This window comes from Choloepus didactylus, chromosome X (assembly GCF_015220235.1).
Source record: "Choloepus didactylus isolate mChoDid1 chromosome X, mChoDid1.pri, whole genome shotgun sequence".
Classification (NCBI taxonomy): Eukaryota; Metazoa; Chordata; class Mammalia; order Pilosa; family Megalonychidae; genus Choloepus; species Choloepus didactylus.
Genome location: NC_051334.1, coordinates 185,797,614 through 185,823,057, shown reverse-complemented (window position 1 = coordinate 185,823,057; position 25,444 = coordinate 185,797,614). Strand labels below are relative to the sequence as shown.

General features: G+C 39.9%; 1 protein-coding gene across 9 annotated transcripts in view; it reads right to left on the bottom strand.

Annotated features, from left to right (window-relative positions):
* The window catches only part of AFF2 (AF4/FMR2 family member 2), a 531,893-nt gene that overhangs the window by 318,808 nt on the left and 187,641 nt on the right, over positions 1 to 25,444 (bottom strand). For all 9 annotated transcript variants that reach the window (XR_005214493.1, XM_037821151.1, XM_037821156.1 and 6 more), the window contains one exon: positions 16,304 to 17,164. Coding sequence is in view for 8 of the 9 variants with exons in the window: in XM_037821151.1 (XP_037677079.1) it covers positions 16,304 to 17,164 (861 nt within the window). In the remaining variant the exon portion in view is untranslated. The remainder of the gene's footprint in view (positions 1 to 16,303; positions 17,165 to 25,444) is intronic.

The window sequence follows — 25,444 nt, the reverse complement described above, 5'->3', positions numbered from 1 at the left end:
TTCAGCCATTTTAAAATCAAAACACTTTGATTAGCAGAGTCAGAGAAACAAAGCACTTATTGATACGCAGATGACATCTCTGGAGGGGGCATAGCTTCCCAAGAGGAAAGGGAGGGGCCCAGCTCTACTGCCTGCCTTTCTGGAACCAGACCCCAAAGCCTGGGGGAGGAGAGCTACAGGCCACACCTTCTTAGACCAGCCAGTGACAGGCTGACAGGTGCACCTGCCAGGCAGAAAAGCACAGCTGTATCAATCCTCTAAGAGAAACCATCAGGGAAACCAGATACTGAATATTTCCTCCTTCTGGGACCTGAGCCTGTTCTCATGTGGGAAAACCTAATTGGGGTGGCCTAGGAGGTCAGATGCCTAGACAACAGAAAACTACAACCTACACTAAGAAAAACGAACCTATGACCCAGTCAAAGGAACAAACTTACACTTCAACTGAGATACAGGAATTTAAACAACTAATGCTAAATCAATTTAAAAAGTTTAGAGAATATTTCACAAAAGAGATAGAGGCTGTAAAGAGAACACTGGGCATACATAAGGCAGAAATCGAAAGTTCAAAAAAAGAACTAGTAGAATCTATGGAAATGAAAGACACAATGGAAACATACAACAGCAGATCTCAAGAGGCAGAAGAAAACACTCAAGAACTGGAGAACAAAACACCTGAAAGCCTACACACAAAAGAGCAGATGGAGAAAAGAATGAAAAAATATGAGCAACATCTCCAGGAACTTAAGGATGAAACAAAGTACAATAATGTGCATATCATTGGTGTCCCAGAAGGAGAAGAGAAGGGAAAAGGGGCAGAAGCAATAATAAAGGATATAATCAATGAAAATTTCCCATCTCTAATGAAAGACATAAAATTACAGATCCAAGAAGCGCAGCGTACTCCAAACAGAATAGACATAAATAGGCCTACACCAAGACACTTAATAATCAGATTATCAAATGTCAAAGACAAAGAGAGAATCCTGAAAGCAGCAAGAGAAAAGCGATCCATCACACACAAAGGAAGCTTAATAAGACTATGTGTGGATCTCTCAGCAGAAACCATGGAGGCAAGAAGGAAGTGGTGTGATATATTTAAGATACTGAAAGAGAAAAACCACCAACCAAGAATCCTATATCCAGCAAAGCTGTCCTTCAAATATGAGGGAGAGCTCAAAATATTTTCTGACAAACAGACAATGAGAGACTTTGTGAACAAGATACCCTCCCTGCATGAAATATTAAAGGGAGCACTACAGAGTGATAGGAGAAGACAGGAGTGTGTGGTTTGGAACACAATTTTGGGAAATGGTAGCACAGCAATGTAAGTACACTGAACAAAGATATGAATACGGTTGAGAGAAGAAGGTTGGGAGCATGTGAGACACCAGAAGAAAGGAGGAAGGATAAAGAAAGGGATTGTGTAACTTGGTGAAATCTAGAGTGTTCAACAATTGTGATAAAATGTACAAATATGTTCTTTCACGAGGGAGAACAAGCAAATGTCAACCTTGCAAGGTGTTAAAAATGGGGAGGCATTGGGGGAGGGATGCAATCAACATAAACTAGAGACTGTAACTAACAGAATCATTCTATTATGCTTCCTTTAATGTAACAAAGGTGATATACCAAGGTAAATGCAGATAAGAGGGGGGGATAGGGGAGGCATGATAGACACTTGACATTGATGATGTTGTCTGACTCTTTACTCTACTTTGATTTAAGGTTACTTTTCCTTTTGCTACTTCCTAGCTGTCTTGTTTTTTCCTCTTTCTTTTGCCTCTCTACCTTCTTTGACACTCCCTCCTGCCTTGTGGAAGAAATGTAGATGCCCTTATATAGACAGTGGTGAAAGTGGTGAACACATAAATATGTGGCCATACAGAGAACCATCGATTGTTTACTTAAGATGGAATGTATGGTGTGTGAAAAAAACCGTCTTAAAAAAAAATGGATTGATGACAAAACCTCAAGGGCAATATACTGAGTGAAATAAGCCAGACACATAAGGACAAATATTGCAGGGTCTCACTGATAAGAACTAATTATAATATGTAAACTCATAGACATGAAATACAAGGTACCAAAATATAGGATGAGGCTTAAGAATGGGGAGTGGTTGCTTAGTATGAGCAGAATGTTCAACTAGGATGAACTTAAATGTTTGGAAATGAACAGAGGTGTCGGTAACAAGATGTGAGAATAACTAACAATGCCAAATGGTGCGTGAATGAGGTGGAGAGGGGAAGCTCAGAGTCATATATGTCACCAGAAGGAAAGTTGGAGGTCAAAAGATGGGAATGTATAAAACTGAATCCTATGATGGGCACTGTCCATGATTAACTGTGCAAATATTAGAAAACTCTTCCATGAACCAGAACAAATGTATGACAATACAACTAGAAGTTAATAATAGAGGGGCATATAGGGAAGAAATATATATCTATTACAAACTATATACTACAGTTAGTAGTATTTCAACATTCTTTCATAAACAGTAACAAATGTACTATACCAACACTACAAGTCAACAATTGAGGGGGGTTGGTTAGGGATATGGGAGGATTTGGGTTTCCTTTCCTTTTTTTTTTTTTCTTTTTTCATCTTTCACTTTATTTCTCTTCTGGAGCAATGAAAAGTTTCTAAAAATTGAACAAAAATTAAGTGTGGTGATGGATGCACAGCTGTATCAGGGTACCAGGGGCAACTGATTGTACACTTGGGATCTTTGGATAATTGTACGGTATCTGAACAATCCCAATAAAAATTAAAAAGAAAAAAAAAAGATTACACTGCATGGTAGAAAGAGGGATGGTGTGGAGTAGAGCCTTTGTCCCACCTCTCCCTGCTTCAGCTTAAAGGAGAAAAAGAAATCATGAGGGAACACAACAAAGTCCACAGCTATCACTTCAAGAGGAATCCAATTAGAAATGCATTCATCTGGCTTCCAGAAATTACAAAATACAAAACAATTTAATATATAATACACTCCATAACTTAAAGAAAATTACAACTTCCACTTCTGTGATTTCTAAGAATGTATTTGGCATATATTCTCACATTCTCTAAAGGACTATAAAATATTTCTGAAGTAGGATATTAATTTTTAAGTGGTGAACCAAAAAGGCCATTTATAGGAAGTAAATCCATCAATGGAACATAAGAAAATAATTATGGCTTTTTTTTGTACGTCGCTTTGCACAAGAAGCACTGTGAAAAAACTATATCAAATATGGTGACAGTCAAAGAGTATAATATCATGACAGCTTGACAATAAAAGAGATAAAAGAAGAAACTTACCTTATTTGTGGAGTTGGATGTCAGAGAAAGGAATTTTGGGTAATGGTGTCACCATCCACCGGGTGCCCAAGCTAGAAACCTCAGAGTCATTTTGGATTCTTCCCTGTTGGCTTCCTCTAAATGGCCCATCTAATTAATCCCTGAATCCCATTGAATCAACCTTAAAAGTCTCTCTCAAAAAATGGCCCTAGCTCAGATTGCTAGCATTTCTGGCCTTGAATATTTCAACAGTCCCCTTGATGATCTTTCTGACTCTAGTCTTGCCAGCTCTCTCATGCCTGCCACTCCTTTCCCCCACACACCTGCCAATCCATGCCCCAACAGGACTTTTCTAAAACATCATCTGCCATGTCCCTGCTTATATTGTTAAAAGGCTCTCCATCATCTAGAGGTGACAAGACCCCCATCCATCTTCCCAACCAATCTCTCCTCCTATCTCCCCAAACACAGCTGATTCTTTTGTGTCTCATGAAATCCAGGACTCATCAGGCCTATTTATAATTGGATGTGGGTTTCCATGGCAGGAAATGCCCATGTCCCCATTTCTTCAGCTAGAAAACTTCCAATCACGCTTCAAGAGCCAGCACAAAGGTTACCTCCTTGAAGACACTCACTGGCATTCTCTCATGCTCCCACAGAATCCTCAATAGCCTTCTATTACATTTCACTATTTTTCTTTTTTTGTGTCCATATCCCTGACTCAGGCTACTTAAGATTAGGCAAAGTGCATTCATCATCTCAGTTTTCCAGGTCCTAGCATAGTAACTGACACACAATGAGCGCTCAGGGAAATTTATTAAATGAATCAATGAATGAATAAAATGGATGGGTTAAAGATTTTGGTTTTGGTAGGTATTCCCTGACAAAAATTCCCAACAATGCATACTATAACATTTTCAGATTTAAAACATCCCAATCCATGTATTTTGGGTTTTCCTTTATGTGTGGCTGTGTATATCTGTTATTTTTCTGTGATGGTGAAGCTAAGCCTACTTATAAACATGCCTAAGAGTCACCCCCAGAGAATCTCTTTTGTTGCTCAGATGTGGCCTCTATCTCTAAGCCAAACTCTACAAATAAACTCACTGCCCTCCCCTACAAGGAACATAACTTTCAGGGATGTAAGTCATCCTGGCAACTTGGGGCATGAATCCCAGTAATGAGCCTGGCCTTGGCATCATGGGATTGATGATGCCTTCTTGACCAAAAGGGGGAAAAGAGATGTCACAAGGTAAGGTTTTAGTGACTAAGAGATTTGAAAAAGAGTTGAGAGGTAATTCTGGAGGTTACTCTTATGCAAGCTTCAGCAAGATATTATAAATTGCCAAACTATGTCAAGCTTCAACCAACAGCAATCCTGAAAACCCTAAAGAAAACCCAGAGCTCTAAGACTCTATAAAAGTTTTACTTATTAAGCTTATTTTCCGGAAACTTAAAACTCCCAGATTGTTCCTATGCCAGATAAGCCCTGAAACTTAGAGGTACCAGTCTCTCCCAGGACATTAACCATTTGCATTCCCCTACACCATAATGTCAACACCCCTTTTCAACATGAAGAAGTTAGAATGGTCATTGACCAAATATCCCTGAATACTGAGAAAATGTTCAAATGAGAGGGAGGAGATGTAACAGAGAAGTTAGGATTTAACAAATGATTATGACTACTGAATCATTATATGGATATTTCTTTTTTGATTCTAGCCAGAAGGGAATACCTGAAATTGTGGAACTATAACCCATACTATACTTTGAAATTTGCTCTATAACTACCTGTTAAACTGTATTTTGAAGTTTATCACTTTTCTGTATATATGTAATATTTCACAATAAAAAATGTTTAAAAAATAAAGTTTATCAAAATGTATTCTTCTCAGACCTGAAACTCAGAGCTAGAGCTCAGCAGCTATGAATGTCAGTGTTACCTCATAAAGCAACTGTTTAAAAAGCCAAAAAAGAGTTCAGACTTCAGTTAGAGATATGAATGAAGCGGGTCTGGTTAGGACTAAGGCAAATTAGGCCAAATGGTAAAGGACAATATTGACTGTGTTTTGAAGCTTCAACTTTTGTGTGAGACCAAAGGAAGAGATGTTTATTTGGTGCAGGACCTATATTTTCTGTAGCACACTAAATAATTTGACTTGTACTGTCAGTTTATTCGAACATCATTATTACATGATGTTCTTTGAATAGGACGTAAGATCTGATAGGTTTGTACAGGTTAGTGTGAAACCTCAATACATCCCAAAGTAATTTGGGCAGAGAATAAGAATGTATTTGTGGTGCCCCCCTGAGGAACTGGGGGAAAATGCAGAAATGTTGGACTTCCCCACTGGGTTATTACTGATATCATCTCACAAACATAGAGGACTACCAATTTAGTAGGCCGAACTCTCAATTTTGGGGCTTGCCCTTATGAAATTTGTTACTGCAAAGGAGAGGCTAAGCCTACTTATAAGTGTGCCTAACGGTCACCTCCAGAGAGCCTTCTTTGTTGCTCAGATGTGGCCTCTCTCTCTAAGCCAAATCTGCAAGTAAACTCAATGCCCTCCCCTCTATGTGGGACATGACTCCCAGGAGTGTAAATCTCCCTGACAACATGAGACATGACCCCTGAGGATGAGCCTGGACCCAAAATAAAGTTTCAGTGACCGAGAGATTTCAATTGGAGTGAAGAGATCACTCTGGAGGGCATTCTTATGCACTATGTAGATATCCCTTTTTCGTTTTTGGTGTATTGGAATAGCTAGAAGGAAATACCAGAAACTGTGGAGCTGCAGTGCAGTAGCCTTGATTCTTGAAGACGATTGTATAATTTTGTTGCTTACATGGCGTGACTGTGTGGTAATGAAAACCTTGTGGCTCACACTCCCTTTATCCAGTGTATGGACAGATGAGTAGAAAAATGGAGACAAAAATTAAGGTGAGATGTGGAGTATGGAATGCTTTAGGTCTTCTTTTTTTACTTTTACTTTTATTTTTATTCTTATTTTTATTTTGGGGGAGTAAGGAAAATGTTCAAAAATTGATTCTGGTGATGAATGCACAACTATATGGTGGTACTGTGTACAACTGACTGTACTCTGTGGTTGACTGTAGGGTACGTGAATATATCTCAATAAAATTGAATTTAATAATGTATTCCCTTTGGAGCCACATTAAATTGAAACCTACTGAAAACAGCAAAAAAAAAAAAAAAATCCCAATTCATAATATCAGACTCAAGGTGAAAACTCAAAATGTTACGTGGTTCTTTGTGTTGTTATTGTTCTGTTTTTTGTGCTTGTCCTTGGGCCAAATACTTGCCCTCCAGTATTCAACAAGATCACTTTCATCTAGGTTTATTATGGGTGGATTGTAGGCTCCAACTGAAATCTCTGGTGTGAGCGCGATCAATCTTGCTTGGAAAGGGAAGTGAGATTGTCTCGTCTCCCCTAGGATCAGAAGGCCGCATTTGTTCAAGTTAATAGAGGGCGCTTTGGAGACCTAGTCACACCAGAGAGAACACTTGACGAGACCCTGCTCGGGGTGAGCACCCTTGTCTGTATCTCCAACAGGTGGCTGGGGAGGGTATTTCTGGACAGCCCAGGGGGAAACAGCTTCCCCAGAAGGTTTGTGTCAAGATGTGGATGAACAGGAGATCGACAGGCAGTGGAAAGTCAAAGTACATGCTTGCTCAAGAGCCAGGGCCATCTCCTTAACCAACTCCAGGAGTCATCATTCACAATATATTCCTTCTCCCAACAACAACCTATTTAATGGAATTGCAAAGAAATATAACATTCTTCTATGATACATATTTTAGGCAGTGAGCTGTCCTGATACCCTTATATCACAGGAAGCTCAACCAGGGAAACCCCACCAGCTTCCAAGGTTTGATGCAATCCATGTCATCTGGCTAAGATATGACCTCATTTTTTCCATTATCTACCTATGTATTTTAGCTCCTTAAAGCTTTAGTTCAACCTCACTTCCTCTTTCAAGTCTTAACTAAATAGATCCTTTCTCCAATCACTCCTTCACTTTTTGTCACCTCAGAACTAAGGTGATGCCCTGGAAGCTGGCAAAGACTTGTGAAGCACCAAGAAAGCCATCATTCTCTAGCTTTTCCCCCTAGCAATTCACTGGCTTCCTCGAGTCCCCACAAAGACACACATACACATCTGGCACAGGCATGTACAGGCACAAACACCCCTACACATCAGCAATGGGGAGCCTATAGGGGCTGCTAGACACCATCAGCCTCTTCACCCCATTGAACCCAAAGTTTCTCAATGCTAAGCAAGAGGCCTTGCTATTCCTAGAATCTTAGAAATTCCTAACTCCTCATACTCAAGTGAAACAGATACTTTAATTCCCTCAGATCCATAAGGGATTCCAGAACCCAAATTGTGATAGGCCTAGACCCTTCTTCTCCCAAGAGCAAAATTCTAAGAAAGCAAAAGACAAAAAGACCTTCACTCCATGAGCCACCAAGGGAATAACCCCTCAAGAATTGGGGGTGTGATTTGTGGTGGTGAAGAGTGTTTCCAATCCTGGGTACAAAGCATTCATACCCACCTCATCTGTAGGTTCCATCCACCTGAACTACAGACCCTTCTCCACAAGCCGCAGGACTGACCATCCTTTCTCCTCAAGGCCTCACACGCCAAATGTTTTTAGCCTTCTGATGTTTTGTCTCAAACTAGCCCAGGGCTCAGCAGAAAACTGAGTTTTGTAGACAAGGTCCAGCCTGCTGCCCATGTTTATAGGGCTCATAAGCTAGGAATGGTTTTTACATTCTAAAATGGTTGGAAAATATCAAAAGAATAGTGTTGAGTGACACATGGAAATACGTGAACTTCAAGTTTCAGCCTCCAGAAATAAAGTTGTTTGGGCCCACAGCCATGCCCATTTGCTTGCATGTTGTCTATGGCTGCCTTCATGCTGCAATGTCAGAGCTGAGTACTCGCAACCAAGAGTCTATGGCCCACAACGCTGAAAATATTTACTTTACAGAAGAAGTTTGCCCACCCCTGGTCTGTGCCACCATCAAGTCAACCATACTGCCAAATCCTTTTTCCTCTCTTATTTAATTGGAAATAAACTTTATTCATCCTGTGCTAAAAGATTCTTAAAAATCAGGCTTGTACAATTGGATTTAAATCATTACTGCACCCATCTTTCACAGTGGCACAGTCAAGCTAAAGAAGGTAAAAATATCTTGGCTCAGAACCACTGCTAATTAACACTGAAGTCGGTTCCGAGGGGCGGAAGCCCACCTCCCTCCCATGGGCTGGCCTGAGTTGTTCACAATGGGATGCTGTCTGGCCTCTGTCCTTTCCCAGTGTGGGAAGTACAAGGACTGATCCCTCCCATTTCCAAGGTCTTTTCAACTGGTTACAGACCTTTCATAGCTATTTAGTTCATTTGTTCTCCTGGCAGTTCTCTGAAGGAGGAAATCTATGGATGATCCATTCCTTTGCTGTGGTATGGTGAGACTCACCCATTTAATGTCTATTTGATGACGAGAACTTTTTTTGTTGTTGCTGTTGTTAATCTTTTTTGGGGGGAGTTGGGGGGGTCAAACATTTGGGAGATGTCTTACTTTTTTTATATAGCAATTGTTTTCATGCCCACTTTTTCCTGACCTCTTTCATTCCCACCTAAAATTTACCTTGAGGGTGGTTGTGTTTCAGCCCCAGAAACCCAGATTTTAGCTCTGTTGTCTGAGCTTTCTTCTAAAGTCTCCCACACCAAATAGACAAAAGCTCTGAAATCATATGAACCAAGAAAAGGTCCTGCAACAAGTTGTGTCATATGTTACTCATTTAGGAATATTGCAAAAGCACTACTTCTCACCATATTGGTAAATGAAAAACACATGAGTATAACCTGTAATATCACCAGAAAAAAATTGCTCTTTTGGTATGTTTGGCCCTAGACTTTTGAAATATGAACCCAGCAAGGGAATTTCAGCCGAGGCTGGATTCAACTCATTATTCTCTTGCCCCTTACGTGCCAATAGAGAAGCTACTTTCCAAAAATCAACCCACACATACACAGCATTATGTTGTATACTGAGCGCCATTGTGGAAAGGACACAGAAGACTTGGGTTCTAGTCCTGACCCAGCCACTTCCTGGCTCTTGTGATTTTAGGCAAGTGACCCTTAGCCTCCCCAAGACTAAGTTTCTGCATCTGTAAAAGGGAACAATGATATTCCCACAAGCTGTCAGGATCCAAATAAGACAATGTTTAAGAATGCACTTTGTCAATAATAAAGTAAACAAAAGCAACAGGTTTTTACTATTGTCATCTGAGTCATAAACTCTAACTGGTAATCCAAGCAAAGTACATTTTTTAAACATAGTTAATTAAAGATCGTTTGCTTTCATGTCAATTAAAAAAATACTAAGCGAACTTCTAACACCCATAAAGAGTTTTGTAACTCATCTCTAAAGCCCTTTGCATTTACTATTTGGGGTGAATCAGTATGGTTCTCTACCTGTCAATTTTTCTTTTTCTTTGACTCAAAATGAGAACAGTCTTGTTTTTTCTTCTTGTTTTTTTTTTTTTTTTTTTATATATGACTGGTTCAGAAAGTACTGAGCTAATCAATATATCCAGTGATAACAGGATGATTTGGAACACACATAACAAAAGCTTATCACTTTATGGCATACTGAATCTGTCAAAATATTTTCCTACAAGTAATGTGAAAATAGAATTCTCCATCTTTCATTATTTTAGTGGGTGGTAACAAACGGATTAGGAGGCTATTTCTGGAGCCCACAGCTTGGTGCTTTCTGGTGAAACACAGCATATAGCGGTTACCTTTTATAAAAATGAAGTTGAAGTGTAAGAATCTACAGGCTGAATTGGTATTCAGTCCCTAAGAACTATCTAATTATAGTGTGTCCATATTTACCTGGTCTTAAAAATTCCCAAACTGTTCTGTGGTTGGTAGAGAAAAGTGTGCAGGCAGGACTCAGATCTCTGCACACTATTCCAATGCAGATACACATGGAAGTGTGTGAGCCTGGGAGGGAATTACTGAAGTTACTATACAAATATGGTGTCTTTAGATTCAGCCACAAAGGAGAACCGAACCCTCAGAGATTTGGGACTAGAAGAAACCTCACCCATGAGCTAGCCAAAGCTCCTCATGACAAGAGGCCCATAGAGATAAAATCCTCCCCTCAAGTTCACAAAGCAAGTCCAAGTGGAAGTGGAACCTACATCTCAGTATTCCTTGTCTAAGCTATGCTTCACAATGTAGCACACAATCCCTCACATAAAGGTTCCCTTTCAGCTACCTAATGACAAATCACTAAAATTATTAATGAATAGTAATGTTTTAAAATTACATATTCATAATGATGACTTAAATTTGTATGTAGATTTGAAAACTGAAGATTTCTTTTACAGAATAAGAATAAATCTGTCTTTGGGCTTCTTTCTGTTTTTAATTGACAAGGAATATAAAAGCCCAGAATCACAAGACAGATACACTGAAACCAAATAGTCTGATACATTTACAAAGTAGAAGGGTGAAATCTCTGACCTGGTTCCAGGAAGCTGGAGGTTAGTCTCACTTACATACAGACTTAGAAAAGAAAAAAAAATATTTATGAGAAAGAACAGAACTTGAGGAAATGGAAAGGAAAAAAAAAAAAAGAACCACAGGTAACTTCTTCACTAACCCAAAGTTGAGATCTATTCCTGAGTTTGTCTAGTGCTCATGAGAAAATGGAGGGGGTGGGGAGAATGAACAGCCAGGACTCCCAGGTGAGGGGAGCATGATTTAGAACAACCATTTCAGTACCACTTTAGAAAGAGACTTGGGAAAGCATGATTAGGAAAAGCTGGGTGTCTATTGGGCAAGAAATGAGATGAGCTTTCTTGTAAGGAAGTAGAGAACAACAGGAACTCAAAAGTTACTGCTTGGATTGGTTAGAACAACTGGCCTAAGACAATTTCTAAGTCACCCATGAAGCCATTGGGAAAGTGAAGTTTCAAGTTCACGTGCACATTCTGGCTGCCACATGGCCTAGACATTCAAGACACTTGACGGTCTGCCCCACCCCCACCCCCAAATCTTCCCAGCCCTATATATCTCATTTGGTCTTACCAACTTGCAGACTAACTGACCTATCCTCAGAATATCCCTTGCATTGGTTCAGCTCTCCTTTTCTTTGTATATGCCATTCTCTCCATCTACCACCAATATGCACACACAGGCTCCCCATCTGTGTGTTAAAGGTCAAACTCAAAATCTATCTCACATTCCCTGATTATACCTATGTGTCAATGTCTTAGAAAATCAGCCCTATTATTGGGAGGATAGTCTCTGCCTCCCCTTCCCCACGACATGGGTCTTATCTGCAATACTGCAACCTCAATTCAGTCCTCCCCTAGTATCTCCAACCTCCCCATCACAAAGAAAACAAGGCTTGGTGTTTCATTTGTATTACTATCCTAGCCAGATGCTCAGTAGGCTTACAGCAAAAATTGAAGTTAGGGGGAAGATGAAGAGATGTGGCAAAGGAAATTAATTTGAATGCCAATGAGTCCAAGGAGTTGGAAAAGCCAGACAAAGAGCAAACATATTGACACTAAGTGATCGATTGGCAGAGTGTACAAAGCTTTCTGGATTCTACACATCCTGGTACCCTGAAAGTGTGAGGACATTCAGAGGTGTCTTGATTCATTCACAATGGTGTTGAAATCTAGTCATAGCCTTGGATTGGATGCTCCTTTCTGGAAGAATGAACAAGAAATAAACTTGTGATGTACATCAAGTGAGAAATGCTTAGCATGGGTGGCACACAGCAGCCAGATGACCTTCTGTCCCTTTCTGCGTAAACTGCACGGGCACATCCAGACCACGAAGGGTACATTCCCAGTTATGCTCTTAAGTTCTCGTGCAACTGAGTTTACGATCTACCTCATAATAAATAAAACTAATTATACTCACCATGCTTGCCACATAGGATATAAAACAAAACTGGCACAATAGCAAATGTGAGCAATAACTTTCCAGCTGGATGATGAAGCTAGCCATTAAAATAAACTAAAGCCAAATCCCATCACACATATCAGTTTCATGACATTTTTCCAAAGGTCTCCAGTTTTGAGGCAACTGGAGCTTCAAATAGCTTTTGATGACAGCTAAGAGCAGCATTTAAAGTAAATGGCCTTTTATGGTGATGATACACCACCCATTATTATTGTACTTTTGAAAGCTTATTGACTTAGGACAGAGACACTTCATACATGTCATTGATTCTTTCATTGCGTGCAATTACTTACCTGCCAAACAATACTAATAACAAATTGCACCAAATGGCAAGGCTATCCATGCTAGCAGATTTTTATCCTATGGTAAAAATACTAACATCTGTAATATAATCATGCATAAACCCACATTTATTAACAAATTCATTTCCTAATAAAACACCATGTGCAAAGAGTAACCCTCAGTGTCCACTCACTATAAATAGGTCTTTTGCTGTTTTCAAAAGTGACTCCCAGAAAATTCTTCTAAGTCCAACTGCAGAACCTATCAGTCTTTTTTTGTTGTTGTTGCCTGGAATGTCAATAAATTCTGTAACATCAAGTTTTTAAACGAACAAATTATTTGATTAAATGAAATGCCTGAGTTGAAAAGCTAACCTTTTACACTAAAGTTGATTAGGCTTCTGGTATTCTTGTTATGGATATAGAAATGGGAAAAAGCAAGGAAATGTTTTAAGGATAAGAAATAAATAAAATTTCCTTGCTATGCACACATGCACATATAAACAATCATGGGCATACACCCACCCACACACATCACGTCTCAATAATGGTTTGTGAGCTCTCAATTTGCACGTAAAACCTTATCTGTGCATTTCTTTATCTTAGGCTGATGTCTGTTTTCCCATCATCCAAACCCTGCTCCCCAAAAGGCACCTCTTAACAAGGCAGCCTCCTATAACTAGAGTCAGGGAAAAAGAGCAATGCTCCCAGAAATAATGTGATTGCTCGATGGATAAATCTTGTTGATAATAACTCAAAGTAATGCTGCCACTCCTCGAAGATGGCTACACTGACTAGGGACCACGAACCCAGTGCCTGGAACTCTTGGCGCCAGGAGCTGGGGCTGAATTCTAATGCTAAGAGCTTCTGAAAAGTGCATCAAGATTTAATAGGGTGAATTTTCAGACTTGGTCAGAGTTTTAGCCACATAAATTCCATTAGGTTCAAAGCTCCATAATGTTCCACTCTGTCTATATTTATGCCCACATTTTAATCTACACCCTTTGAAGCTCTCTCTTGGGCTGACTATCCTCTCATTTCCTTTCCTCCTATTTTTGGTTTTCATATTACCTTCCAAGCCTGTATATTCTCCCAACTTTAGGACCCTAAGAAAGCTTCCCTCTACCCCTCTTTCAAATTCGTCCTCAAAATCCACATTTTAAAATGAATATTTTCCTCACTGATCTCCTATCACGACTTTATTACACCTGACCCATTTTTTCATAGTAGGCTCTACCAAGGACAATCTGTCCCATCACCAAAGGCTGCGTGCCTCCAGAGTTGGTGATAGCTCAGACCCTCTTTGAAAACGGACCTTTCCTTGGTGTGATGGGGCAGGGAGCGAAATCAGGAAGTCCTTTCTGAATCTGGGTCAGCCATTTTGTGAATGTATAAGAGAGAGGATTACAACGGAGTGGGTCTCACGGGGTCTGTGGCCTGTCACTCTATTAATGAGGTACGGAAACGGGCTGACAGATGGTGTTATGGGGAAATGCTATTTCCAGAGCAGTCCTGAGTGACAGCCCTGCTGCATGAGAAGGGAACGATAGCTGAGAGCAGGGAAGGAGATGGGACAAGGATGACATCCCAGCCTCCCATTACACAGTCCTCTTCTCTCAAAGCAGATCTCTTTTTGGTATCTAAGTATTAAACCCTGCATTCAGTCATCGACTAGAAATGAGGATTTCTCAATGGCTGTGCAGGCGCAGGGCAAAGGGAGGCATGGGCTGGCAGAGTCCAGTTAAAGAAATATAATTGAGGATGGATTTTCTATAAATTGTTTCCCTGTGTTAATGTTCTCTGATTAACACTATGATTTAGAAAATGTAATCTAGTAACCATTTTGAAATTCATTCATTCAACAAATATTTATTGAGCATCTCCTATGTGCCAGGCACCTGGCAGGCACTTGGGATACAGAGAAGAAGACAGGGTTCTTGCCCTCCAGGAGGTCACAGTCTACCAGGGGGAGACAGACATGTTAACTAGTGACTACAGTACAATGAAACAAGGGCCAGTTAAATTGGATATGAAGAGCTAGGAAACCCATGGAAGCAGTTTGTAATTAAGCCTGGTGGAATCAAGGAAGCATTCACACAGACTTGAAGGAGAAACAGGAAGACAAGGGAGGGGAGGGAAAGACATTCTAGGTGGAGGGAACAGCAGGCACCCAAACAAAGAAGTGATAAGAAGGCATGACGTGACAGGAATGACAGGTGGAGCCCTATGGCTGGGCTTGAATCGGGATGAAGAAGTGGTGGGATATGAGGTCAGAAAGTGAGTATGAAACCTGAGAGCAAAGAGCCTGGTATGCTGGACTAAGGGATTTGGACTTCTTCCTGGAAGAAGGTACTGATGAATGAAACAAAGAGAGAATTACGTGATTGGGTCTGCCTGTCAGATCAGCCTGTCCAGAGGGTGGTTTGGAAGAGAGGGGAGACTAGGGGGGCAGGGGACCAGCTAGGAGTGGTGATCAGAGAGATGCTCAAGGTCAGGTTGAAGGCAGGGAGGGTGGAGAAGAGGTGACAGACTAGAGAGGTACTTGGGAAGTAAGCTTGACAAGACTTGACGAATGATGCTACAAAAAAGCAGAAGAGCCTCAGGAATGAAACAATATTAGAAACATATGTTCCCAAAGTACAAGCAACAGCCCAGCCCCAGTGCGCCCATCTTTTGAGTGCCCGTCTTCCTCTGAAATCACTGTGTCTGCTGAGTACGAACAAAGGAAGAAGAGCCAGAGGGCATGAATGATCTGACTTCTCTAATTCGGACACCACTAACTTGGAATCTGCCACAATTCAGACTCCTACTCAGTGAGAATTCCAACCCACTTTCTTCCTCTGTGTCTTTTTCAAGCGTTTAGTCACCAAGTAACAGGAATCCAATCTAAAAGCAGTGGCTTCTTCCAACAAAATACTTGAGGTGCAGTAGGCAGCTGCTTGCTTACATGGTGGTATCTGAGAGGTAGCCCAGTATAAGTCCCCCAACCCGGGAACCACAAGGCCTGGAATCCAATCATTAGCAAGTCATTCCCATGGGAGAGGTTTTGGTCCCTCTGGACTTCTCTTTTATAACTCAGTGGGATTTTGGTTGATCATAATGCCTTTTGATTTGGCAGAAAGGGTCAGGGTAGTATGAGAGAGCTACATGGGTACCTCCATAGTGGAAGAAGGAGATGACGAAGGGAAGATTGGGGGATATGGAAGATAACATCAAAGCCTTGCTAAGGGATAGCCTTTTAAGCACTCAAGAAACTAAGACTCCTTCCACTTCTGGTTCCAACCAATCACATTTGTATATTCTTGTGCTTTAGGGAACTTCCATGCTTTACATTTATGATATGCTATTAGCTAATGAAGGCCTCTGGTAACTGACAATCTTTCTGTGAACCTCAGGCTACATAGGCCTATTTGAGATCTAAAAATGTTATTAATGTTGATGTATTATTACTACAGATACATTGTCTAAAACTAATTTATATCTCCAACTTCTCATTAACTTAGACTGACCTTGTCTTTTGTCATTCCAAATTATTGAGATTGAACTGTATTTGCAGAGTGTCAGTCAAGTGACAGCAGGTAAAGAACCAGACTCTGACCTTGAAGCATCTCCTATGTGGCTCAATCAGGTAAATAAGAGTGACTTGTGAATACTTGATTATAGAAATTAGAGCAGTGCACCACAAAATGTGAAACAAAACAAAACTTCAAACATTTACTTACTTCACTTGTTTGAAGAATCATGAACTTTGGCAGTTTAGTCTTTGAACCAGCTGCACTGGGCTTTCCATCCAAGAGGGATCCAAATGACAGATTTCCAAAGCTGTTCTCAAATTCAATTGAAGGCTTCAGTGTTGGAGAGATGTCCGGTGCCTGGTCCTGGCCATCCATGGGCCTTACATATGCAGTTGGCTTTTGCTGTCCCATGCCTGTTTTGCAGTAGAGCCCAGGTTGGAAGTTTTGAATTGAAAGGCCACTGCTGGGAGCTAATAAAGATGAGGCAACGAGGGGAGACCCAGGGGCTTGCACTGTAAATTCAGATTCTCTTGGTGAGTTGGATTGAAAGATTTCTTTGAAAGTATCCTCTCCACCAGATTTGAGGTTACTTTCTTCCTTTGCAGATGGATTTGACTCTTCAACGATTCCAATTTGAGGCTGTTCTGCGGGGTAGACAAAGAAGTCTTCCAGTCTGGCTTGGGGCTGGTCCTGTGTGGAAGTCTGCATCTTGTTTGACTGGCTATTGGCCTGGCTTGCTGGTACGGTACTTGGGTTGTGACTATCTGGTGGCCAGTCTGGCTTAGCTTTTCTGTTGCTGTGTATCAGAGTTGAATTCAGTATCACGACAGAAGGCGGAAGCATTGGTGCCGAGGGGTGTGTGTTATCCTGGTGAGGTGGGATCATTCGGTTCTTTTGTTCCGGAAAAAAGCTGGGTTCGCTTTTGTTGATGGGAGCCTGGGGCACGGAATTCTTTGGGATCCCCACTAGATGATTCTGATTAGAATGGTTAGTTAGCAAATCCTTCATTTCATCATAGTTTCCCAGCGTGTTCTGGACTCGGTTGGCAAGTGCATCACCTTTGTTTGTCTAAAATAACAAAAAGATGGGGGTGGGAGGAGAGAGAATGAATAGGTTTGTGTTTTCCTAATGTTAATGTTTCAAACAGATGCCCTAAGTAGACTAGCATATAAGGTATTTTCTTAATTGTCATGTTGTCATATAATTTCATACTTTTCATGTACTAAGTAAGGAAAAAAATCAATAATGCCTTTGAAAGAGCTTCTTGAAATGATCTGGAGTGATTTATGTTTGTATACTCTGGCCTGTCCTTCAACATGCTTACTGGGAGAAAATTTTAAATTATGTCATTCATGAATTTTATTAGCAAATAACTTATTTCGTGTCACATGAGCTGAATTGTTACATTCTACATCGTGATTAACAACTTCCACCCAGAGATCATGGGAATTATAATGGGATATTTAACTTACATATGTTCTTGACACATCAGCCCTTTGAAACTACATTATACCATGGAAAAGATTTAGTCCACTGGATAAGGAAGTCAGTTAAATTGTGCTATCATCACTACACTAAGTTTAGAAAAGGCATGGGATTAAACAACAAACACCTAAGCGAGCTAACTTATGACTAAAGCGAATCTAACTCCTTTTAATCAAAAAGCAGCATAAATTACCGGTGTCTACCTATGGAGTCTAGGGGCAACTGTGTTTGCATATTGATGATTCATACTCATTTACTTTGAAATGGTGCAATTGTTCATCAACAGTGACTCAAGTTCTCTTGTGTCTTTTCAATGACTTAGAAAAATGTTTTCAGGAATTTAAACTGTTGCTTAATAAAGGCAAAGTCATATTTTCAAAGTGACGGTCTAACGTGTAGGAGGTACAGAGGCAACCAAATCATTCTGTGGACAATCAACCTACCAGTTTCTCAATCCCCTATAGGATATGCTAATCCCATTAAAATGGCTGAGATTGCTTTTAAAAGAACTGAGCTCCTGCATGGGTTTTGTAATATAGAAAGCAGAGCTTTCATAACTAAAAAGAAAAGGTGGGTAGCTGTATACTTGGGAATGACATTGAAGAAAGCTCAGTTTTTCATCTTTGCAAGTCAAAGACATTATCTATACCTGTCAAAGATATTATCAAAACAAAGTACTGAATTCAGAAGGTCAAGGAACTTCCTCATTCTTAGGCTGTACCATCCTGGCCCAAGATTTTTACAAGGAAAGAAGGTTACTGGCATGCAAGGAAACTTCTGGCAGTGGGGCTCCTGGACAGAAATGTCACCCACTGTATGTGACCTTCAAGTCCTAGGAGTTGTAGGCACATTTCGCACACACATGAGGGGATGACCAGTTCCCTGTTTTCACACTCTCCAAGAAGCATAGATGCATAACATCTAAGGGTTCTTGCATGGCCCTAATACAGCCCAGTCTCCTGTGTACACAGAGAGTATACCTATCCAAGACTGGTCTCTCAGCCTAAACTAAGTTGTGTGACTCCGTGCCAGTTCTCTGGATGTGAAGACTGGAGGAGCAACATGGGCAAATGCATGGAGGTGAATGAAGTGCTGGAAATGGATGAAATCACCCAGAGAGAGAAAATGTAGAATGAGAAGATCGGGCTCAGGAGAAAACTGTGGGAACATCAACCTTTAAGAGACAGGGAGAAGATGAGGAGACAGCAAAGGACACCAAGAAGGTGCAATCAGACAGATAATCAAACTGGTATACTTGACCTTATTATTGGCATGCTCTCCATATACTGTATAAAGTACTAAACTCATGCCATGTGTTTAATCATGCAAGACACTTCTGAAGAACTGAGGGCAGCTATGAGAGAACTACAGATGTCAAAGTTTAAGGAAAAGTTGCTAAATATATGCTAAAGGGAGTGTGAGGGATTGGGAATGTTGAAAAATCAAATAAATACATGTCAATATTGGTTTGCTTATTTTTGGTAACATTTTATATGACATCAAATGCAACCTTGGAGTTGAAGTAGTGATTAAACGATTAACACTCCATATAATCCTCAGCTGAATAACCGCTCCATTTTCAGAAGTATATTTGAAAGACATATTTTAAAGATTTAGATAGATGGAAATCACTTTTACTCCCTAAACGTTCCTAGATTTGTCATTTTTAATGGTAGAAATTACATTTCAGCTAAGGCAAGAATAAACTCTCTGCATATAGTAGTCACCTTCAACTGAATTACACAATGAACCATGTGGGTAACAGCCAAAGTCAGTCTCTCTATTCAATCCCTAAATTTAAAACAAGGAGATTTCATTGTGCTGAAGGTCACCAGGAATTTGATGCAAGCTCTAAATACTTGCAGGATTGTTCTGGCCCCTCCGAGAGTTTACCCCTTTGGTCAGATATCTGCCTAACAAACCTTGATACCTGGCTATCGTCAAGGATCTGCCTCTATGAGAGGAAACAACATGATGTTATTTCCTATTTTGAATGCCTCTTGTTTGCTATCTGGATTTCATTGAAACAGAGTCCTACAGAATCAGACCCTTGCCCCAAAGTAGCACAGCTACCACCACGACACCTCAATGCTGTGAGAATTCTTTCTCTCTTTCCAAGCCAACTTCTTCAGGGCCCAAGAACCTCAAGACCCATTTGCTTGAAAACAAGCTAGTCACATCCCTGTTCCTGTTTCAGAAGTCAATAAAAGGGACATGTTCATCTTGTCCTTACTGGAGAGAACCTTGGTTAGGTTTTAGTGTTTCTTCATTTACATTTAATGTAATAATGATCTGGGTTTCTGATGCATACTTAGAATTTTTTTCCCCACCTCTAGGTTCTAAAATATGCCTTGAATGAGGAGAATTTCCAAACTGACCAATGCCTAAATCTATGTCTATGTGAATAAAATTAAGTGAAAAAAGAAACTTCTCTGAAGAATTCTGGAAACTCAATCCCCTACTATGTAGGTTATACCACAGTTAGGATATTTTTTCTTGCATAAGACCGTGTAGCTTTTAAAGAGCAGAGACCAACTTTTATTCATCTCTATACAGTACATGGCTGATGCATATTAGGAACTTGATAAATGGTTGCTGAATTGAACAGTGCCAAATTATAATACACACCCTCTTATATCAAAAAACAAAAAAGAATTTGCCAAGGCTTAGAGTAAGAGGTACATAAATAGTAAAGCAAAAGAGAAGCTAACTCGGTTAGTATGACTGAACATTAAGTTGAACTTGCGGTTTCCTGATGGCTAAGGCAGAGAGGAAAAGCTCATGGCTTGTAGAATTCTCTCTGTCTGATGGAAGCAAGGATATCTTAATTCAGAGAATGAGACAAACAGTTGCCTGATACTAAAATTTGACCAGGAATTCCTCTCAGTGGCTCATTTATGAGGACGTTTGAGCAATAAAATGAACGATTTTTTAGCACCAATTTTAGAGATGATGCAAAGATATTCTTTGCGTGGCTTTTTCTTTTGATGAAAAAAGTGAGAGCATTACACAAAGTCTAACTCATAGAAGGCCTGTCTGCCTGTGGAACTAGGGGGTGGGCTAGGCTAATCCAATCCAGGTGTATTGTATAGCTTTCTTGTGCACTAGTGACCTATAGATGGAGCCGAGACAATGGAGGAATGGAAAGATGTCATTTCCCTTAGACTAGCTTCCTCATGGAGCAATTGTCTTGAGGGACTTGTGACAGCAACTGCATAGCAGACAGTTCAAGGTTGAGTTCACTGGCGGCACTTTCTGGGTTGCTGATTGAAGGAAGATCCATATGCTTTGCATAACAGACGTGCTGTGGCTACAGGAGGAATTACCATGGTCACATGGTCATTCTTAAAACGAATACTGGAAAATTCAAAATGCTCAGGAGGCAGGATTAGGTCAGGGACACACAGGTATTTAGCATGAAGAATTCCACCATTCAACAACCTCCAAATAATTAACAGTTGAGCCCAGGTTGCCAGAGGAGGTGGGTAACTGTCAACCAGTTTTTAGATTTCTCAAGATGTAGCTATGAGATCCACTGGATAGAAAACCCAATGGGGCCTGAAATATTTTTATATACAACTATACAATATGCTTTCATTATGCACCAAAGCAACTTCTGATTCACACTAAATGTTTTTTTTTTTTTTCACCCTCCAGAGTATTCATAATCCTATTAAGGAGCAAGGTATTCTTAGTAGTCTTGATTGAACATTATAAACATGGTAAAAATGAAATCTAGCCATTTCAATCAATTACAGGTCCCCTTCAATCTGGCCAAGTCTTTACTTCTCCGTTCTAGATAATTGGTTGATTCCTTAAAGGTAACCTCTGCAGCCATTATTTTCTAAGTAATTGCAATTTCTCCATCATCAAGGAAATGCATTTTCCAAGTATTTTCAAGCATAAATTACATGTCTGGTTTGTGGCTCATGACTAACAGCACTCCTTCATTTAAGAGTCTTGCTTCACATTACTTCAAGAAATGCAAACTTCCCTCTGTTTCCTCTAATGCTTCCTAAAAACCAGTAGGATAATTCCAGTGCAAGACTAATCTGCGAGGAGGCTATTGTGCCATCATTTTTCTTTTTAACAAAAAGAGCAAAATAATTTAAATTTTGAGGTTCATTATTTTATTCTTTTAATTTATTGTGGCTAAAGTACATGATTTGGTTATTCATGGGTTTTTTTTTTTTTTTTGTCCTAATTCTAATATTTTCACAGTTAATCTCTCTTGGGCTGTAAGTTACTATTTCTTTCTTTAGTCCAATTACAATAATGCTAATACCTTGAATTTGTATAGCACTTTATAACTTTCAAAGTAAGGTCTCCCAGGTTGTTTCATTTGATCCTTACGACAACCATGTCAGTAGAGCAGCTCTGGCCTCAATGTGGCCTCTACCCACTCAGATCCAAATGACCTCAGGTAAGCCACTTAACCTCTCTGTGCCTCAGTTTCCTCAATCTTGTGAGCCATGAAGGGTTATAAAATGTTTACCATTATTAGGTTTTATTCTTCACTTGAGAGAGGAGGAAATTATGGGTCAAAGAAATGAAGTTTCTTCCCCAAAGTCACACAGCAGGTAAGCTTATCTGGTCTTCTGACTTCCTTTCAGAGGATAAACAGCTTCCTGTTATAGGCACAGAATCATACAGGACTGGGTTCAAGGTTTAGAATCACCAATTACTAGGATATGAATCTGCAGACAAGCCACTTCACCTCTCTGGGACTTCAAGTCTTCCTGGGAATAGCAGGCAAGATGATTACTCCATAGAGTTGTTGTAAGGACTAAATGAGCACATATATAAAGCTCCTGCACAGTGCCATGCACACAGCTGGCACTTGGCCAATTCCTCATCCCACCCAATCTTTCCACACTGCCCTAGACACGTCAAATGGCTTCATATTTTCCAAGCACTTTCAAAGACATATTTCTCAAGAGCATAGCATAAAATCAAATTGGAAAGTTATAAGTAACACAAAAGCAGCCCCACAGAAAGCTTCCCTACTATGAACCAAATGTAGGGGTGGTCATCAATCTTTCCATTCCAAGAATAGCAGAGGAGAAGCAAAGAAGGGAAAGAAAATCAGTCAGGAATACAAAAGGACTGCAGGATTAGATGATGAACTACTGACACTATTGGACAAGTGATCAGGCTATGTTTTTGGCTTTTGGTTGGCAAGGAGTTTCCTGCAAGTCCTGCTCTGCCACCAGGAAGTTTGATTTTTAATTTGATAAGCATCCCCATTCTAACCCTAGGAAAAAGTTGTAGCATATCTCCACCTCTGTCAGTGGCCCACAAGCCAGTACTAGAACTTCATGGCGATTGGAACATCCAGATACTCCAAGAGTGCCCACACCAGTCATGGAGGGTCACATCAGTTCTGGTATCATGATATTCAGGGGAGGGGGGCAAGGTATACTCCCAAGCGATCTCACAAGGAACCCTGAACATGGACACAACACAAGAAGCCAACTCAACATCTCAACATCAAAGCAAGAATGATAAGAAAAGAATTACTAGATCACTCTTATCACTATTTCTTTCCTTCATAGTCTTGACTCAAGAACAAAGACCCTCCCCTATCAAGAAGCAAAAAGGTTTATGATAAGCTACTAATCACACAACAGGTCTGCCCATGTACTAGACTAAATGTTCCCATCTGTGCCGCTATCTGATGTACCCCTGTAGTATCAACACAGATGGCTTTTTGATACCTCTGACAATGTTGATAACATGGTTTTCCAATCCCCTATTCTAAACTAAACTGCTACCATCTAAAATTAACTACGTATCTATATGACAGGCTGTGTGAACAAGAGATGACATTTTGTCTTAAAGGTACAAGGCCATTAATTTATCATGAATTAGAATTATAAAGGGGAAATAAACCAAGGACTCTGCACCTCTTAATAGTTTTGAGGATGGGGTGGATCTTGAATGCTAAGAATAATCTCTGACTAAAGCTCATCTTTCTAACCCATCCAAAGATAAAATGTAAAACTAATCTTGCTGTTCCTCCTTCATCTCCAAAAAGGACAGGACTCCTCACTCTTTCACTAACATCCTTTGAATTCTCTTCCCATTTTCTGCCAAAAAAAAAAATGGTGGCTACAACTTATCCTACTCCCAATGTTTCTTCCATCATCTTACTTTGTTCACATCCTACTGGTACATTCTCATCTCCCTCCCCCTATTCAGATGCCCTTGGTTTTGCAATTTCTCATCTCCTCTGGGACCTTGCTTCACTCATTATCATCTTTCATGTAACTTCACCCTCTTCTCCATTGACATTGATTCTTTCCCATCAACCTTTAAACATGTTCAACTTCTCTCACCTTAAAAAGAAAGCTTTCAAAAATGGATGATCTTATGGAAATTAAAGAAACTGTTGACCAAATTAAAAAGATTCTGGACACTCATAGTACAAGACTAGAGGAAGTTGAACAACGAATCAGTGACCTGGAAGATGACAGAATGGAAAATGAAAGCATAAAAGAAAGAATGGGGAAAAAAATTGAAAAACTCGAAATGGACCTCAGGGATATGATAGATAATATGAAGCGTCCGAATATAAGACTCATTGGTGTCCCAGAAGGGGAAGAAAAGGGTAAAGGTCTAGGAAGAGTATTCAAAGAAATTGTTGGGGAAAACTTCCCAAATCTTCTAAACAACATAAATACACAAATCATAAATGCTCAGCGAACTCCAAATAGAATAAATCCAAAAAAACCCACTCCGAGACATATACTGATCACACTGTCAAACATAGAAGAGAAGGAGCAAGTTCTGAAAGCAGCAAGAGAAAAGCAATTCACCACATACAAAGGAAACAGCATAAGACTAAGTAGTGACTACTCAGCAGCCACCATGGAGGCGAGAAGGCAATGGCACGATATATTTAAAATTCTGAGAGAGAGGAATTTCCAGCCAAGAATACTTTATCCAGCAAAGCTCTCCTTCAAATTTGAGGGAGAGCTTAAATTTTTCACAGACAAAGAAATGCTGAGAGAATTTGCTAACAAGAGACCTGCCCTACTGGAGATACTAAAGGGAGCCCTACAGACAGAGAAACAAAGACAGGACAGAGAGACTTGGAGAAAGGTTCAGTACTAAAGAGATTCGGTATGGGTACAATAAAGGATATTAATAGAGAGAGGGAAAAATATGGCAAACATAATCCAAAGGATAAGATGGCCGATTCAAGAAATGCCTTCACGGTTTTAACGTTGAATGTAAATGGATTAAACTCCCCAATTAAAAGATATAGATTCGCAGAATGGATCAAAAAAAATGAACCATCAATATGTTGCATACAAGAGACTCATCTTAGACACAGGGACACAAAGAAATTGAAAGTGAAAGGATGGAAAAAAATATTTCATGCAAGCTACAGCCAAAAGAAAGCAGGTGTAGCAATATTAATCTCAGATAAAATAGACTTCAAATGCAGGGATGTTTTGAGAGACAAAGAAGGCCACTACATACTAATAAAAGGGGCAATTCAGCAAGAAGAAATAACAATCGTAAATGTCTATGCACCCAATCAAGGTGCCACAAAATACATGAGAGAAACATTGGCGAAACTAAAGGAAGCAATTGATGTTTCCACAATAATTGTGGGAGACTTCAACACATCACTCTCTCCTATAGATAGATCAACCAGACAGAAGACCAATAAGGAAATTGAAAACCTAAACAATCTGATAAATGAATTAGATTTAACAGACATCTACAGGACATTACATCCCAAATCACCAGGATACACATACTTTTCTAGTGCTCACGGAACTTTCTCCAGAATAGATCATATGCTGGGACATAAAACAAGCCTCAATAAATTTAAAAAGATTGAAATCATTC